Source organism: Orycteropus afer, unplaced genomic scaffold (genome assembly GCF_000298275.1).
Source record: "Orycteropus afer afer isolate SDZICR_OR568_19922 unplaced genomic scaffold, OryAfe1.0 scaffold00094, whole genome shotgun sequence".
NCBI lineage: Eukaryota > Metazoa > Chordata > Mammalia > Tubulidentata > Orycteropodidae > Orycteropus > Orycteropus afer.
Genome location: NW_006921681.1, coordinates 9,163,326 through 9,181,719, shown reverse-complemented (window position 1 = coordinate 9,181,719; position 18,394 = coordinate 9,163,326). Strand labels below are relative to the sequence as shown.

The following is an 18,394-nucleotide window of genomic DNA, read 5'->3' as shown; positions in this document are numbered from 1 at the left end:
TAACTATGGGGAGGAAGTGGGAGGGGAGCTGCTGCATTGTAAATTTTGGTCAATGACATGAGACAAAGTATATGTGAACTGTTGTATGAAAAGTGAATTTACTCTGTAAATCTTCACCCAAATCCTAATAAAAAAAAAAAAAAAGAATGAAGTGCAAAGTTGATGCAGAGTGGGAACAAAAGGAAGGTGCAGTACACAAATGGTATGACACTTTATCTGCACATTGCTCAGCAGCATTATATATTCCTCAGAAATCTTGCAAAAAGTACTTTTTCAACAGAGGATAAGATGACACATCAAATTCATGACAGCAACTGCCTGTGACGAATGGCAGTGAAATTGGGAGGGTACAGAAGAACCAAATGGAATGTATAATTTGCTTTCTGTGTTTTTTTTAACTTGGAGTGCCTGAGTGGTACAAGTGGTTAATATGCATGGCTGCTGACCAAACGGTTGGTGGTTCTAGTCCACCCAGAGGCACCTTAACGAAAGGCCTGGGGATCTACATCTGAAAAATCAGCCAGTGAAGACCATATAAAGCACAATTCTATTCTGACACATGAGGTCACCACGAGTTGGAATCTGCAATTGGCTATAATTGGTTATTTTAACTTAAAAATAATATCAAGCAATTATTAACTGTCAACTCCATGTAATGGAAGCAAGTTGCTTTTATATTATTCTCTGTACTTTACTATGTTTTAAATCATTTCCTCAGGATACCAAGGTCAACTGGCATAACACTGTACACAGACACAATGTTCTATATCCTACTTTACTGAGTAATGACTGGGGTCTTATAAGCTTGTGAGTGCATTAGAGGGCAATTTATAGCAATGAATGCACACATCAAAAAAGCAAGCCAAAATAGCAACTTAATTCAATATCTCCAACAATTAGAAAAAGAGCAGCAATAGAAAACCTAGTCACTAGAAAAAAAGAAATAATGAAGATTTGAGCAGAAATAAATGTAATAAAAAATAGAAAAATCAACTAAGACTAGAAGTTGGTTCTTTGAAAAGATTAATAAAATTGACAACTCATTGGCAAACTTAACAAAGGAAAAGAAAAAGATACAAATAACACAAATAAGAAATGAAACTGGATGTCACAACAGAACCAACTGAAATAAAAAGGATATTATGAAGAACTGTACTCCAACAAACTTGAAAACTTGGAAGAAATAGACAGATTGCTTGAAACACTAACTAACACAGACTGAGGTGGAAAATTTGAATAGACTCATAACAAAAGAAAAAACTGAACAGGTCACAGAAAGAATTACCAACAAAAATAAGTTCTGGTCCAGATGTTTTCACTGGAGATTTCTACCAATCATTCAGAGAAGAGCTGACACTAATCCTACTCAAACTCTTCCCGAACATAGAGAGGACAGACATTCATTTTATGACCAAGCATAACCCTGAAACCAAAACCAGGCAAAGACACCACTAAACAGGAAAACTACAGACCAATATCCCTCATGAATATAGATACGAAAATCTTCAACAAAATCCTAGCCAACAGACTCCTACAACATATCAAAAAAATACATCAGGACCAAGTGGGATTCATACTAGGTATGCAAGGATGGTTCAACATGAGAAAAACAACCAACATACTCCATCACATAAGTAAAATAAAGGAAAAGAACTACATGATATCAACAGATGCAGAAAAGGCATTGATAAAATACAACATCCATTCCTGATAAAAACTCGGAAAAATAGGAAGACAAGGGAAATTCCTCAACATAATAAAGGGCATACATGCAAACCTAACAGCCAAGATTATTCTCATTGGGGAGAGATTGAAACTCCCCTTTCACAAACAGGAACCTGACAAGGATACCCTCTATTACCCCTTCTATTCAACACTTTATTGGAAGTCCTAGCCAGGGCAATAAAGAAAGAAAGGAAAATAAAAGACATCCAAATTGGTAAGGAAAAAGTTAAACTATCCCTGTTTGCAAATGATATGATCCTATCAGGAAGGCCAGGAGACTCAACAAGAAAACTACTGGAACTTATTAAAAGATTTAGCACAGTGGCAGGAGACATGGTCAACATACAAAAATCAGTTGGATTCCTCTACATCAACAAAGAGGTCTCTGAAAAGGAAATAAAAGGAAATCAATACAATGTATAATAAAACAAAAAAACAAACTCATTGCCATCGAGTCATTTTCGACTCATAGCGACTACTCGTTGGATTTCCAAGGTGGTTTCTCTATGGAGGTAGACTGTCCAATCTTCCTTCCAAGGAGTGGCTGGTGAGTTTGAACCGCCAGCCTTATGGTTAGCAGTCAAATGCCCTAGGCACTACACCACCAGAGCTCCCAAAATTTGCCAAAAAATCAGCTAACCACAGGGGAATGGATCTATTTCTGGATTCTCAATTCTGTTTCATTGGTTTATGTGTCTGTTGTGGTACCAATACCAGGCTATTTTGACTACTGTAGCTGTATAGCAGGTTTTGAGATCAGGGAGTGTGAGGACACCTACTCTTTTTTCTTCAGTAGTGCTTTGCTTATCCAAGGTCTCTTTCCTTTCTATATAAAATTAGTGATTGGTTTTTCCATGTTTTAAAGAATGTTGATGGAATCTCAATACGGAGTGCATTGACTGTATAGGTTGCTTTGGGTAGTACTGACATTTTCACAGTGTTCAGTCTTTCTATCCATGAGCATAGCATGTTATTCCATTTATGTAGATCTCTAATAGCTTCTTGAAATACTGTTCTATAGCTTTCTTTGTTATAGGTCTTTTGTATTCCTGATCAGATTTATTTCCAACTATTTTACCTCAAAACCTTAGATACAATCACAGTAGTCAAAACAGCCTGGTATTGGTACAACAACAGACACACAAACCAATAAACAGAATTAAGAATCCAGAAATAGATCTACCCACCTGTGGCCAGCTGACTGTTGGCAAAGGTCCAAAATCCATTAAATGGGGAAGAGATAGTCTCTTTAACAAATGGTGCTGGCAAAACTGGATATCAATTTGTAGAAAAATGAAACAAGATCCATACCTCAAACCATACACAAAAACTAACTCCAGATCGATCAGACTTAAATGTAAAACTTAAACTATAAAATTCATCAAAGAAAAAATAGGGGCAAATTTAGGGATCCTAATTTATGGCATAAACAGACTATCAACTCTAACTCAAAACGCACAAATGGAAGTACCATTTGATCCAGCAATCACCTGATTGGGACCTTGTGAAAATTAAATTCTTATGTGCATCAAAAGACATCTCTAAAAGAATAAAGAGAATCCACAAAATGGGAAAAAATATTTGGCAACTACATATCTGATAAGGAACTTATCTCTAAAGTTTAGAGAAAACTTCAACACCTCAATATAAAAAAGACAAAGCATCCAATTGAAAAATGGGCAGAAGACATGAATAGACACTTCATTAAAGACATTCAGACAGCCAACAAACACGAAGAAATGTTCATGATCATTAGCCATTAGAGATGCAAATCAAAAACAACAATGAGATACCATCTCACCCCAGCACTAATAGCAAAGTATAAAACAGAAAATAATTAATACTGGCGAGAATGTGGACAAATGGGACTCTCATACACTGCTGATGGGACTGTAAAACGATACAACCACTGTGGAAATCAGTACGGAGTCAGAAACAGAAATACTATTTGATCCAGCAATCCAGGTATATATCCTGAAGAAATGAGAGTGAGGCTACAAATGGATATATGTACACCCATGCTCATTACAGCACTATTCACAATAGCAGAGAGACAGAAACAACCCAAGTACCCATCAATGGAGGAACAGATATCCAAAGTGTGGTACACACACACAATGGAATACTATGCAACACTCAAGAGTAATGTAGAATCCACGAAACACTGCATAACATGCATGAACTTAGAGGATATTATGCTGAGTGAAATAAAGTCAATCACAGAAGGACAAATACTATATTAGTCAACTATTATAAAAAGTCAAGGACTGTTAACCAGAAGGCTGGCAGTTCAAACCCACCAGCCACTCCTCGGAAGGAAGATGGGGCAATCTACTTCCATAGTGATACTGCCTCGGAAACCCAAGGAGGATGAGTTGGGTCAACTCGATGGCACGTAACAACAACAACGTGTGTGTGTGTGTGTGTGTGTATACACCAAAGATTATTAGTGGTTACCAGGTACAGGAGGGAGGTGGAAAAAAGGAAGCTCTTGTTTGCAAGGCATTGAGTTCAGGCTAATGGTGGTGGAATTATTTTGGAAAAGGACAGTAGTAATGGTGGCACAACATGAAAAATGTAATTAATGTCAAAAAAAAAAAAAAGGGAAAGCTTGTGAGCAGCTAGCTATGGTGCAACTGTCCAGAGCACAGAAGAGGGAAGAAAATCAGAGATGTGTGAAAAAAAATTGGTTCGTGAACCCTAGCTTCCATGGCCCTGAGACCAAAAGAACTAGAGGGTTCCCAGCTACCACTGCTAACCGCTCTGAAAAGGATCACAAAAGGAGGTCCTGCATAGTGTAGGAGAAAAATGTGGAATAAAACTCAAAATAATAAGATTAAGCTTACTGGTCTGACAGAAACTGGTGGAACCCCAGAGACTATAACTGTTAGACACCCTTCAAATCTAGAACCAAACTCACCCCTACGGCTCAACTTCCAGCCAAACAACAGACAGGCCTGTAAGGTGAACAGTAACACTAGGAAGGTACACACTTACTAGAACCATAAACCACACGAGATCAAAAGGGCAGCATTTGCCCAGGGGTAAAGCTGAGAAGGCAGGAAGGAATAGGAAAGAAGGACGAATGGAAATGGTAAACATAGGGAGGAAGTAGGAAGAGTGCTGTTACATTGTGGGGATCGCAATCCATGTCATGAAACAAACCGCATGAACTGCTGAACGGAAAACCAATTTGCTCAGTAAACTTTCACCCAGATCTCAATAAAAAGTTTTTTTAAAAAAAAAACAATGTATACTATGATACAGATAAGTTATGTATCATTTATGTAAAAAATGATAATGCAATAATGGAACAAATGAATGTTATGGAATAAATAGATAATATTTTACAAATTAAAAAATAAATAAATAAATCCTCCTCTTACCTACAGGGTTAAAAAAAAAAAAACCATATTACTTAACAGCATGTTCTGTATAAAGTTCTGAGAATGGCCACTGGCTCAGCCTGGCATGGACCTGGAGGCCTCCACCACAGGTACGGGTATGCAAGAGTGGCATTTCAGTGGCTCATGATGACAGGCCAGGCCCAAGAGAATGACCATCAAACTTCCTCACCAGACTGCTCTAGGTAGACATAATAAGGCCTCGTGGCCAGTGGAAAGGACCCTGAATGGGGACCCAGAGCCTCAGCTCTGTCATCAGGGAGATCTGACCCTGGGCCTGTTGCAGTTGCCCCAGAAAAGGTTGAATGCAATCACTTCTCAGCAACCCCTCTCCACCCGTCCAGTCCTGGGATCTTACCGCTGCTCCTGTGCTGCAATGTGCAGAGAGTCCATGATGAGGCGCACGGCCTCCGCAATCTGTTTGGCCCGGACCGTGTGCTGCTCAAATTTGGTCTTCACAGCAGACTGGGAGATGCACTCCTGGAATAGAAGAGGTAATGAGGGAGGCAGGGGCCACCTGGGGCTACAGCCAGTGCCAGGCTCTGGCTTTCACTGCCAGGGACATGGCCATGAGAGCTATGGGAGGCATAGATTGCCAGACATCAGAATCAAAGGTCTCACCTCGAATCGCCTCTCAAAATTCTGAAATTCAAACATCCTTACTTGAAAGCCTTCTGCAAGAGCACCCCCTAGGAGAATTGCACCGCATTAGCCCAGAAATTAGCAGCTGAGGAAAATAATGCAATTGCCCAAAACCAACCCCACCATGGCCCTTTGCAGACACTGGTTGGAAGGCAGAGTCTCTCACTGCAGCTCTTCCACCATCTCAACCTTAGAATATTTTCTGCAGACTGACAGCATAACACCAAACATTTCCAAACTTCAGGGAAAAGGAAATATTTTGTTCCCATAGCTACCTCCTTCAGGCATGCCCTGGGCTTTCTGGATTCTGGCGTTGAGTACTTCCTTGGCAGACACAAAGAAGATGCGGTCCCCGGCCTGGGCTCGATCCACCACACCCAGCTCATCCACCAGGAAGCTGGTACAACGTTCCATGTGTTGCCGCCGCACCTGAAACCCACGCAGATGGGTGTGCATGGTGGGGGTTGGGGGTGTGTATATGTGGGTGGGTGTCACTGTGTGTGTACGTGTCACTGGCTGGGTAAGGGGCAGCCCTCGACTACTTTTTTTTTTAAATTGGTAACACAGTCACATGGGTCAATATTTAAAAGGTCTAAACACATACACCGTACAATGTCTCTTGCCCATCTGTTTAGCCAACCAAGCTTCCAGAAGGAGCAATGCCATGAGGATTTCTTGGGGTGCATTCTCCCTGAGGTATTTTATGCATATACAAGCAGATATGTTTACACACTTCCTGAAGTACATCTTCTGAGAGCCCATGGCACCATACTTTGGTGCCCTTAAATGAAAGGGCCCTGGGAGTTGGGAAACTTAGGCTCCATACTTTGCCAAGCCCAGCCCTCTCAGGACCTTGCTTATAAAGTGAGTGAGTACTATTAGAAAATCCCATCCAGCTCTGAGGTCCTGAGTTCTACTTATAGGACTTAACACCACCACAGCCTCTTGTGGACACCTACCACATGCATGGCACTCTTCCACATGCTAGCACGTGTCATCCTAAACGACTCTATGTGTCATACCCATCTCACAGGTGAGGAGGAAAGTGAATTGCTAAAAAGTTAAGCAATTTACCGGAGTCACATGCCACACATCAGCCAGAATTTGGCCTTGGGCCAGCTGACTCCATGCTCCATGATCCACTATTATCAACCACTGACCCCTTGTCTTTCATTACACATAAAAATTTAACGGCTGTGAGTTGCTGGGAAGGACCAACTATTCTTTATTCCTCTTTTAAGCCTCTTTCCTAAATGTCTTTCTAAAGCTGAGCCTGTCCTGCACTGATTACAACTTTATGAACAAAACGAGCATCTGGCCCCAAACAAAGATGAGCTAATGTGGTGGTGAGAATGTCAGATATGTGGGAAAGCCTTTCAAAAAGGGATTGATGTGGGAAAGTGAATGGGAGCAAGGGAGTATTTACAGAACAGCGAGAAGATACCACAGGGACCCCAAAGGAACACTTGGGAGCCTTTGGTGATGAGTTAACTCAAGGAAGTCACTAGGCCTAATGACACCTGGGTGTGCACACTCCAGCCCTGTGTAGACAGTGTTCGTGCAGGTGGCATTTCCCAAACCGGCAAATAAAGAGGCACTGACCTCCTCCATGTACTCGGGCTCCGAGGCAGACGCGTCCCAACGGTTGTTGAGGATGAAGATGTTTGGGCGGGAGAGGCGCTCGCTCACCTTGTGGAAGAACTGCTTCTCCTAGACAAGGGGTAAGGCCTTGGTGGAAGAGGAGCTATGCCTGCCAAAGGCTCACAGCCCACCTGCCCAGATGGGACCCAGGAGTGGATAGTGAGGCCAAGGAGGGCTTACGGTCTGCATGAGGGTGGACTCCGAGTTGGCCACCAGCACAAACACATCAGCATCCAGGCAAAACTTGTCAATCCAGCTGTCCAGCTCTGTGGTAACATCAATACCAGGGCTAAAGGTGACAGGGTAAACCAACATCGTCAGGCACACAGAGGCACAAGGCCCTATTCTTCCTGCTCTGAAAGGCCTGGGATGTGCAAGGCAGTCTGACAAAGGAGGCTGGTCCTTTCTAGGGGGAGTTTTTTTTTTTTTTTAATCTTCGGAAAATTTCTTTAAATCTTTTTTATTTTTTTTTTTTTTAATTGTGATTTGGGTGAAAATTTACAGAGCAAATTCACTTTCCATACAGCAGTTCACACACACTGTCTCGTGACATTGACTACAATTTACCACAATGCAACATTTCCCCTCATACTTCCTCCCAATAGTTACCTCTTCCCTGTGTCCATCCCTCCATGCCCTCCCGCCCCGAGCTGTCTCCCTGTGCATAAGCAGCCCTTCTTTCTCCCATGATTGTTCTCTCCAAGGAGTGTATCTACCTCAGGTAAATGTTCAATTCATATGCCTGTCTTTTATTTGGCTGGAATCCACAGGTGTGGGTTCAATTCCAGACCTGAAGGGCAGCTAGGGACCATAGTCTAGTGGTTCCATCAGGCTCTATCAGACCAGCAAACCTGGTCCCCTCTTTTTTTTTTTCTCCAAATGATTTTGAGTTTTGTTCTACATTGTTCTCCCTCTCTATCCAAGATCTCCTACACAGATCCCCTTCCAAGTGGTTGACAGTAGTAGCCGGGCACCATCTAGTTCTTCTGGTCTCATAGTCGTATAAGCTGCAGATCGGATAGTGTACGAGTCGCTAGAACTAATAGTTTCCATGAATTTTTGGTTTTTCTAAGGGGAGTTTTACTTTCCATTTGACATCCTTCCTGAATGTCTGAAATTTGTTTTTTACCATGTGCATCTATCATTTTTATAAAAATATAATGATACACATGAAACCTATGAGAGCCAAATCTTGGTGGGACTGTGTTGTTTTTTCAGAAGTCCCAAGTTTTCTGCCTTTGACAGGGTACAGTCTTACCACTTTTTTACTGCTTTCTACTAATGGAAAATATTTGCATTTTCCTCCTCTGACAGGTTTCTACCTTACACAGGTTCTGACTTTCACAAGTGTTACTGTATAATTTTACTTTGGGGACCAACATTTAAGGTGGAGTTCTGTTTATACAAATCTAGGTAACTCCCATAGGACTACATTTCTTGGTAAAATTACAACCTCCACAGAGCAGGGGCAAAGTATCCCTACAAGAGAAATAGAACACCCCAGTGACTCAAACAGAACACAACCTCCCAGCCCCCAAAACAAATACTCCCACTGGCTCGAGGTTAACAATCTTCTTGTATTTTGGGCATTCCTCCTGTCCCTTTTTATAGACTGCCACTGGGATGTCCTCAAGGCACTGATACTGATGGGTACAGTAACTAGAGGTTGGGGAAAATAAAAGAGGCAGGAGGTTTTGGTTGAGACAGCATGAAAGCAGCAGTTTAAGCAGAGCAAAGGTAGAGGCCAGGGGACTCTGGATGATGCAGAAGTGACAATCTGCTCTTCCTGGGAAGGTATGAGCCCTCTTACCTGTCCATCAGCACAAGGTCATCCTTCAGAAGGGGGCACTTAGAGTTGGGCCACATCACGCTCACCAGGCTGCCGGCATGTAGCTGCTCGTCCTGGTGAAGGGCATGGGCCAGCTGGTTCACAGTCTGATGGGGGAGGGGGAAAAAAACATCAGGCAGAGGAAGGGCCACTCAGCCAGACTTCCCACACTGCCTAGCCACAGTGCAGTGGCCCAAGACTGCTGCCCCATCAACCACCACTTTTCTTTCACTGTTAGAAAGTGTTAGGAGCTGTGAGTTGTCAGTAAGAACCAACTAGTCTCCACTCCTTTTTATTAAAATTAATTTTATTTGTTGCTGTTGCTGCTGAGACCATATACAACAGAACATACACCAGTTCAACAGTTTCTACATGTATAATTCAGTGACAATGATCATAGTCTGTAAATTCTGCAAGCATTCTCACCTTCCTTTTCTGAAATGTTGCTCCCCCATTAACATGACCTCACTGCCCCCTAAGGTTTCTATCTAATCCTTTGAGTCATCACTTTGATTCCATATAGATAGATCTTAAAAGCACAATGCTCAAGACAGACATTCTTCCCTAGTTAAAAAACATTGTTTGGGTTGAAGAAGACTTCAGGGGATATTTTTGGTTTAAGGAGAGATTATCTCAGGGGAATAATTTCAGGGGTTCATCCAGCTTCCATGATTACAGAAATTCTGGATTCTGTGAGAATTTTAAATTCTGTTCTGCATTTCCCCCTTTTAGATCAGGATTCTTCTATAGACTTTTTGATCAAAATATTTAGTAAAGGTAGCCAGGCACCATTCAGTTCTTCCAGTCTCATGGCAAAAGAGGCAATTGTTCACGGAGGCAATCAACTAGGAAGTAGAATAGAAGCACTAAACATATAATTAGGCCAATTAACTGGGATGTCCCAGGAAACCATGATCCTAAACCTCCAAACCAACAAACCAAATCCCTTGAGGTGTCTGGTTGTACAAAAGTAGCCTCAGCAGTTACTCTTCTTTTGTTATTGTAAACATATCACACAACTTTTGCCAATTCAACTTTTTACATGTGTACAACTTACTGACAGCAACTACATTAATCATCCATACAACCCTATTCTTAATGTGGTTTTCCATCTCTGTTCCTCTTTTAAGCTTCTTTCCTGGTTGTGTTCCTAAAGGTAAGTCTGGTCTACGTTAATTCTTTATGAAGCAAAATGAGCATCTTGGCCCAAACAAGGACTCAGCTGCCTCTTGGAAAAATAAAAACCTCCAAGGCCCTAGCTGATATATCAGAACTACAGAGTAAAATGTAGAAATCACCCAAGCAACATTCCAAGGAAGAACAAGGCTCATTCTCTTCTTTAAATTAACAACGGGAGAAGTCAAAAGGCCTGCTTAATGATACACAGGAACTGAAGGGTCCTGGTGCTTGGCTCTCCACATTTCTGACCCTCCCCAAAGCTCTTCCATCCTCTAAAGAGGGATTTCTGCAACAGTTTCCTTATCACATGCAAGGAGGCATTACATTCTCCTTAGTCAGCGTCGGTCCTGTCACCATGGACATGGTGATGGGTCTAAGCTCAGAGCTGACCTGCCAGGGTGGAAAGCAAGGCCTGGTACTCTCCACCCCCTACAGTCCCCCCACAGCACCCTCACCTTAACATTCCTCTTCTCCTCCGAGCCCTCGGTGAGGAGGAAGGCCTCATGGCCATCTGTGCCCTCCACCCGTAGGAAGCAATTGGTAGTGTGGCCGATCCCAGAGGGCAGAACTTTGTCCCAAAGCATGGCATTGATCACAGTGCTTTTTCCATTACTTGTCCTGCAGGAGATACTGGCTGTCAGTGACACTGTGAAGGAGCCACTTTTGACTTTCATAAGGAATTTCTTAGCTGGGAGGTCCAAAGTCGTGTGCTCTGCAGTGTCACCAGTGTCCAAAAGAGTGCCCAGCACATACCAGGAATTTGGTGTTTATTAAAATTGAGGAACAAAGAGTCTTTGGGTGATGCAATTGGTTAAGTGCTGGACTACTAACTGGTAGTTCAAACACAATCAGAGGCACCTTGGAAGAAAGGCCTGGCAATGTGCTTCTGAAAGATCACAGCCTTGAAAACCCTATGGAGCACTTCTACTATGTGCACGTGGGGTCACCAGAAGTCAGAATCAACTTGACAGCAACTAACAACAACAATAGTCTGACTTAAGAGTCACGTGCTTAACCAATGTTCTATATACAGGCTTAAGAAAGCTGTGTGTAAAAGGCCAGACAAAATTGAGGAACAAACATCTCTGGCTTCATGCCTGTGATGGCTCCTGGGACATCACTTCAAACCAACACTGCAAAGAGCTCAAGGAGCCCAGTGCAGCCATCGTGACTCTCTGAACATCAGTTTTGGAGAGACTGTCTGTCTGTCTCCAAAGGCTAACCCACTCCTCCTCTATCTGAAATTGATGAATTACACCTATAGGAGAGTCTTCCTCAGACTAGCAGAGCTAAATGACCCAACGTCCTTGTTTTCCACATGGACCTGCTTCCCTGCTCTTCTCCCCTCACCCTCCTCATCCATTAAGTCCAACCCAGCTTGTAACTTCCTGCCAAGAAGGAAGGCTACTTTAGCATCCTTGCCTCTCAAATCCCTTTCCTATATTCTGGTTCTTGAAAGCAGGGTCATCTGCTCTGGACCTCAGAGCTTTCAATCTGGGTCAAGCACAGTCTTCCTCATTCTGAGCTTGCAGCATCCCAGCTGCCTTACTTGCTTCATAGGTAGATGGGCCTCACCTGCAGTCAGGGAACCATGAGGTCACCCAGCTCACTTCAATGTGAGGGCCACATTTCCAAGGTAAGGATGAAGAAATGACAGCCCAGAGGGGCCAAAAGCCACATCATCAGGGGCAGGACTCTAAGCACCTCGACTATTCCTCAGTTCCCACTGTGTGCTGAGCACCCAAACTGCCTGGGGGTCTGCTGTTTCCTGTATCAGATTTTGTTTTTTTCTAAAGATGTCTGCTACACCTGCAAATGGTTAACGTGTTTGGCTACTAACTGAGAGATTGGCAGTTCAAGTCAGCCAGGTGCTTTGGAAGAAGGCCTGGCAATCTACCTCTGAAAAGGCAGCTACTGAAAACCCTGTGGAGCACAGTTCTACTCTGACACACATGGGTTAGCTACGCATCAACGTCAACTTGATGGCAACTGATAAGCTGGTTATTAGACCTCAAAATGTAACACATAGGAGAGTGGATGAACTCCTTGGGTATGTCAGCTACTCCCTGCTTTGGGGTGGTCAACTGTGCAGTTGTACAAAGTGTCTCCCTCCCTCCCGGACAGGAAGAAAGAAGTAATGTGAAGGCTTCAAGGACTCACCGGCCAAAAAAAGCCACTTTCATGTGCCGCCGGGCCAGCACCTCACTGATGCCCCTCACTTTGGACAGGTAACCTTTGACGTCCAGAACCTGTTCCTCCGTCGTAACAGGGTCCAACTCTGCATTCCTGTAGGTGTCTGGAGGTGGGGACAAGTGGCATTTCAGAGACAGCTCAGCGAGTTTCCCCTGCAGCTGGTGCCATGAAAGGAAGTGGCCAAGCCAACAAGGCTCCCCTGTATCCTCTAGTCACCCCCACCTCAGACCCATCAACATCTTCCCTTATATGGGAGCAACGGCCACAGCACAGCCTCCAAAATGGCCCTCAGAGTAGCTGGCTCTCAAGTGCATGGCTACATTTACAAGCAGTAGCCACAGGCCGACAATCTCTTATCACCTGCCCTTTGGGACGGTTCTGAGACAGCAATTATCCCCCACTTGGGGCAACCCACACATATCTCAGGATCACCCTAGCTCTCTCCTTCCACTTCACTGAGAGAGCTCTCTTATTGTCACAAGAAATCAAAGTGCCCATTTCTGAAGCCATCTCATAAACACCACCATAAAACACATGCCCATCACAATATCATCTGTGCCAATGACTCAGGCATCACAGAAAGCCAGTTTCGGGCTCTGAGAGGGCAGTGACCTGGTCTGCCCATCTCTGCACACTCAGGGCTTGGCATAGTGCTATACACACCAGTTATTGCTAAATAAATGGGCAATGGGAAAAATGTCAACCATCAGTCTTATGACTAAATTTAACAAATACTTAGGAAGCATCTTCTCCTGCACCAAACATTATGGTAAGAGCACAGTGAGGGGAATGAAACTGGTCATGGGTTGGTTCTATCTTTTAACAGAAGACCCATGTAGAAACCTGAACCATAAAACAATCAGAAGCCAGGCTGTACTGGTTGAAAGCTAAGAGTAGAGAAAAGTGTATCCCCTTCAAGACATTAACCTTGGAGGCACTGCCACTAGGCTTCTAGGGTTCTGCCAGACGAGAATTTAAAAATCCTGGTCTCATCTAAGCCTTTTTTTCTTAAGTAAGGAAAACAAGGGCAGATAGGACTCAGCCACTGGATCTTCAGAGACAACCTCAGGACTCAGAGCCTTCTTGAAAGGGAACCTGAGAAAGCCAGAGGCTCAGACAATCTGGAAGTGGTACTCAGATAGACGGGGTCCTGGAAACCTGTCCCCTTGCTGACAGAGCAGGGACTAGAGGTTGAGCTCAAATTAGAAAGTAATGAGAAAGGTGCAGGGGATATAAGTTTCCTATTCATAGCCCTGTCACCAATCTAAAAATATCAAGGAGAGAACATTCTGGTCAGGGACAGCCCACAGCCAGACAATGTCCAGTATTAATGGTGGCCAGAAACAGGCCAAGGAAAACACATAAGCTTTGGGGTCAGAGACACCTGGTTAAAGCCTAGCCCTGTCCCTTATAAGCTAATGGACAACTCTTAAAACCTCAATCTTCTGGCTTTTAAAATGAGGATAAGATTCATCTATCCCTTGTGATTAAATAAAACAGAGTACATACAATTCTTAAATATATTCTTTACTGGTAGTTCCCTGACTTTCCTTGTCTAATCTCCCTGTGAGCTCAATTTCACATGATTCCAAGAGTACAGCACCACTGATGGCCCCAAGCCATCTAGCCATGAGCTCCCCAAGAACAGGGCTGTGCCTCCCCATACCCAGATCCTGCTCAATCAATGTGCAAAAGGATTACAGTGGGCCTGGTGGAAGAGACACCCGTCTCACCTTCCAGGAATATAGTGCTCTCCTGGATGTAGGCCCCCAGCTGCTCAAAGATGCCATTGATCTTCTTCTTGGCAGTGACAAAGTGCTTGAGTGGGGAAGCATTCACCTCAGCCATGTGTCTCTTGTCCTTCTTGACTGTGACGATAGAGTTGCATCGAGAGAAGAGCAGGGACATTTCGCTGCAAGAGAAGACAATGTGAGGAAACCAGGAACACCCACCTTAGCACATTCTGCTAGTTAGTATGGAGGGGTGCAGTGAGGAGAAATGGGACCAGCTCCAGGTTTCATCAAGAATATGGGGCCCCCTGGGTCTAGATCAAGGGATGGTGAGGTAAAACCAGCATCTCAAGAATACGAAGGGCATTATGGATTGAATTATGTCCCCAAAAAATAAGTGTTATAAATCCTAAACTCTTGCCAGTGGCTATAATCCCATTTGGTAATGAGTTATCTTTGTCATAGTAATGAGACAGGATTAGTTTAGACTGTATCTTGAGTCAATCCCTTCTGAGATACAAAAGAGACTAAACAAGCAAGCAGAAGCAGAAGGGGTGGGGATACCAAGCCACGTGAAAATGGCTCAGGAACAGAAGCTCAATGAGACAAGGACCTTCCTCCAGAGCTGACACAGAGAGAGCCTTTCCCTAGAGCTGGCACTCTGAATTCAGACTTCTAGATTGTGAGAAAATAAATGTTTGTGAAAGCCACCTACTGGTGGTATTTCTATCATAGCAGCAATAGATAACAAAGATAAAGGGCAACATGATGAACATAATTAATGTCACTGAAACATATACAATAATAAACGCTGAAATAGCCAACTGTTTTGTTATGCATATCTACCACGATTTAAAAATAAAAAGAGAGCGCATAAGAAGGGATCTCGAAGGACACTCAGTTCAGGCTCCACCTCACACAGCACCAGCACTCAAGAGGACTGGAGCCTGAACCCTGGGCTCAGGCTAGTGCTGGCATTCCTTGACTACTGAACAATGACAGGCCTGCCTTTACCATCTCAGAGAGAGACAGAAGGAATGGAGAGGGAACACAGAGAAGGCTTCTTCTGGCTTCTTCTCAGTCTCAGGCAGAAAAGTGTGACAGAAATATGACTTACCTCCTATATCACCCACCTAAAAAGGATGGAATACTGAAACCAGTGAGAGCAATGTGATGCTCAGTGTCACCCTTTCTCAGTCACTCTGCTGTCCAGGAACCCAAAGGCCCCAATTCCTAACAGGATGTATGTGTGTGTGTGCGTGCGTGCGTGTGTGTGTAGGAATCAGGTAAGGGTAATCTTTCCTCCAATTTACTTAAAAATATTTATTGGTCGCTTTTATTACAAAATATGTACACTGCAGAAAATGCGGAAGCTAAGGAGAAAAGCTAGTAACCCCACCCCTTAGATAAGCACTGTTAACATTTTGTTCATCAGCAGCAGTCTATTTCTGCATAGGTATCTCCAGTGCCCTCACTCAGTCACATGTACCTTTGTAACCTATTTTTCTTCATAACACTGTCATATCAGGGGCCATGAAACTTGACTTTGATGTCCTAGAGGTTTTTGGTCAAAGGTCAAAAAAGGCAGATATACCAGAAAGTGGTGGCTAGAAATTCCTGGCCCCAAAAGCAGACTCCTGCCAGGTCTCTCCTCACCTAACCAGCCACCTAATCAGCGCCATCTGTCCTCCACCCAGTGCTCAACTCTCCCTAGCTGGGAAACGAGAAGGCTCATGAGCACACATAAGAAGCTTCTAAACGGTGCCAAAGGAGCTCTGGTAGCATAGTGCCTAAGGCACTTGACTGCTAACCAGAAGGCTGGTGGTTCAAACCCACCAGCCACTCCTTGGAAGGAGGATGGGGCAATCTACTTCCGCAGTGATACTGCCTCGGAAACCCAAGGTGGGGTCGCTATGAGTCAGGTCCAACTCGACAGCACATAATAACAACAACAACAAACGGTGCCAAAGGCTGCTGAACAAGTTCCTGAGAAAGAGAAAGAACATCTGGAAGAAGTGTGTGATGAGTGAATGCCAAAACTTGCTCTTGGGAACCAACCATCCCAAAGAGTACGCAGAAAAGACAAACACACAGGGAGATGGGAGCCCACATGTTTTGCCAAAACCAATAAATTATTTTGCAATGTTAATGATTTCTGGAGAAATGTAGGAGGAAAATGATCCTATTTCCATTTCTACCTTCCTCCTCAATGTAACACACAGCTGCAGATGTTTTCTTAGCCTAGAGGCCAAGTGTTAAGAGATTAAAAAAAAAAAAAGCAGTGCCCTGAGAAGGGGAATTGAGAATGAGATGGACACTCTGGCTCCTCCACAACGAAGACTGCACGGAAATTGGGCTCACCATGGCCAGCAGGCTATACTCAAGCTCTCAGAGAAATAGAGCAGGCAGGCAGACCACACAAAGGAGAAGAAAAGGAGCCTGAGTGGGGCATGATGTACTGTTGTAGATGAGAGGTTTTCAGAATCAGACAGAGCTGGGTTCAAATCATGACCACACTATCCACAGGCTATAAAACTTAACCATGGTATTTCACCTCAGGGACTTGTTATTTCCATCTGGACAAATAGGATACCCTATACACTGGAAAAAATGAAAGATAATGCAAGCAATATGCTAAGCATATTAACAAAAGTTCAAAGGTAGCTTTACATGTTAAGAAGCAATAATAATAATAATAAATTCTACCAGTAAGTTCACAAGACTTCCCTAGAAAACTCAGCCTTCAGGGCAGGGCAGAGGCAATTCCACCAACACACCCACAGCTCCCAACCTCTGCTGCAGTGGAGTAAACAAGTCTGCTCAGTGGTAAGCAGCAGGAGTGTCCAGCCCCTGAAGTTATCTGCTTGCAGGCAGCAAGTTCCCTGAGATCAGCTGGGCATTTAGAAGCAGGTGTTTTTAAGTTCTGGTCATTGGTGGCAAGTGAAAATGAAACCAAAAATGTTAGCGTTCAGTAAGTGCAAGATTTAAAGACATGCACAATAGTAAAAGCTTAGTGGGTCAAGGTTACAAGGCCTGCTGGGAGTTCAGCTTGTCCAGGAGCTGGCCTTTGCTCTCGCCATTACCCAGCCTATAGCTACTCATGCACAACCCCACATGGAATTCACCAAACTCTGTCTGTCTGATTTCTCTAGTTCTGCTAATTCCCAAGCTAAGATTCCATGTTTGTACTGCACATGCTGCTTTTAGCCTAGAATCCTCTCCTTTATCACCCATTTGGCATATTCCTATTTATCCTTTTACCCCCAACTCAAGTATCACCTCCTCCATGAAGCCTTCCTTGACATCTCCATGGAGGACATGCAACCTTATCAGACCATACCCTGTCTTTCCTGCTAGTCTATGAAATCCATGAGAGCCAGTATTTGACAAAGAGTATGTGTCCACCTAAGGGAGTGGGGGCGGGGGGGGGGACCATCTTACCCTTATATCCCTAGAATACACAAATTTACTTTTTTCTTAAAAGGTAGCTTTTGGTAAACATCAATTTCTTACTACTTGGAGCATGGTGAGTTAAGAGGGTTGAACAAACCTTTCAGGTTCCAGGACTTAATGCTTTAAAGAAGCAAACTAAACATATACATAGGCACAAAAAGACTCAAGTTGCAAAACACACACACAGACATTAAGGCAGGGTGCCCTATCTCAGAAGCCTGTGGCTTCCTACACTTCCAGTGTGGTAGGAAGCAGCTGGATTCCTGTACCACTTCTGGAACGCCTTGATAGTCCCTACTTCACCACAGGGCTAGTCACAGGCCTGTGGGGACCACCCGCCAAGCACAGCTGGGCCAGAAAGACCAGCTCTAATATCAGCTACACCTTAAGTGGCACAGTTAGAGCTCTTATGATACCTCAAAGTGCTCTTGAGATCATGATCTCTCAACATTTTAAGACAGCATTTCTCAGTGTGGTCCACAGAACTCTAGTTGTACCCAATGCTCCACGTAAAAAGGAGTCCCCAACAAATCAATTTGTAAAACACCATACGCTACTGCCCCTTCTGTCAGAGCCCATGAGCACAACAAAGGCTTTGG

General features: G+C 43.7%; 1 protein-coding gene across 1 annotated transcript in view; it reads right to left on the bottom strand.

Moving 5' to 3' along the window:
- The window catches only part of MFN2 (mitofusin 2), a 46,701-nt gene extending 32,181 nt beyond the window's left edge, over window positions 1–14,520 (bottom strand). The window contains exons 1-9 of the mRNA XM_007942643.2: window positions 14,346–14,520; window positions 12,580–12,715; window positions 10,875–11,037; window positions 9,223–9,347; window positions 7,593–7,701; window positions 7,374–7,481; window positions 6,047–6,200; window positions 5,751–5,818; window positions 5,488–5,609 (exon numbers count right to left, since the gene is read on the bottom strand). Of these exons, the coding sequence (XP_007940834.1) occupies window positions 5,488–5,609; window positions 5,751–5,818; window positions 6,047–6,200; window positions 7,374–7,481; window positions 7,593–7,701; window positions 9,223–9,347; window positions 10,875–11,037; window positions 12,580–12,715; window positions 14,346–14,520 (1,160 nt within the window). The remainder of the gene's footprint in view (window positions 1–5,487; window positions 5,610–5,750; window positions 5,819–6,046; window positions 6,201–7,373; window positions 7,482–7,592; window positions 7,702–9,222; window positions 9,348–10,874; window positions 11,038–12,579; window positions 12,716–14,345) is intronic.
- Between the last annotated feature and the right edge of the window lie 3,874 nt (window positions 14,521–18,394).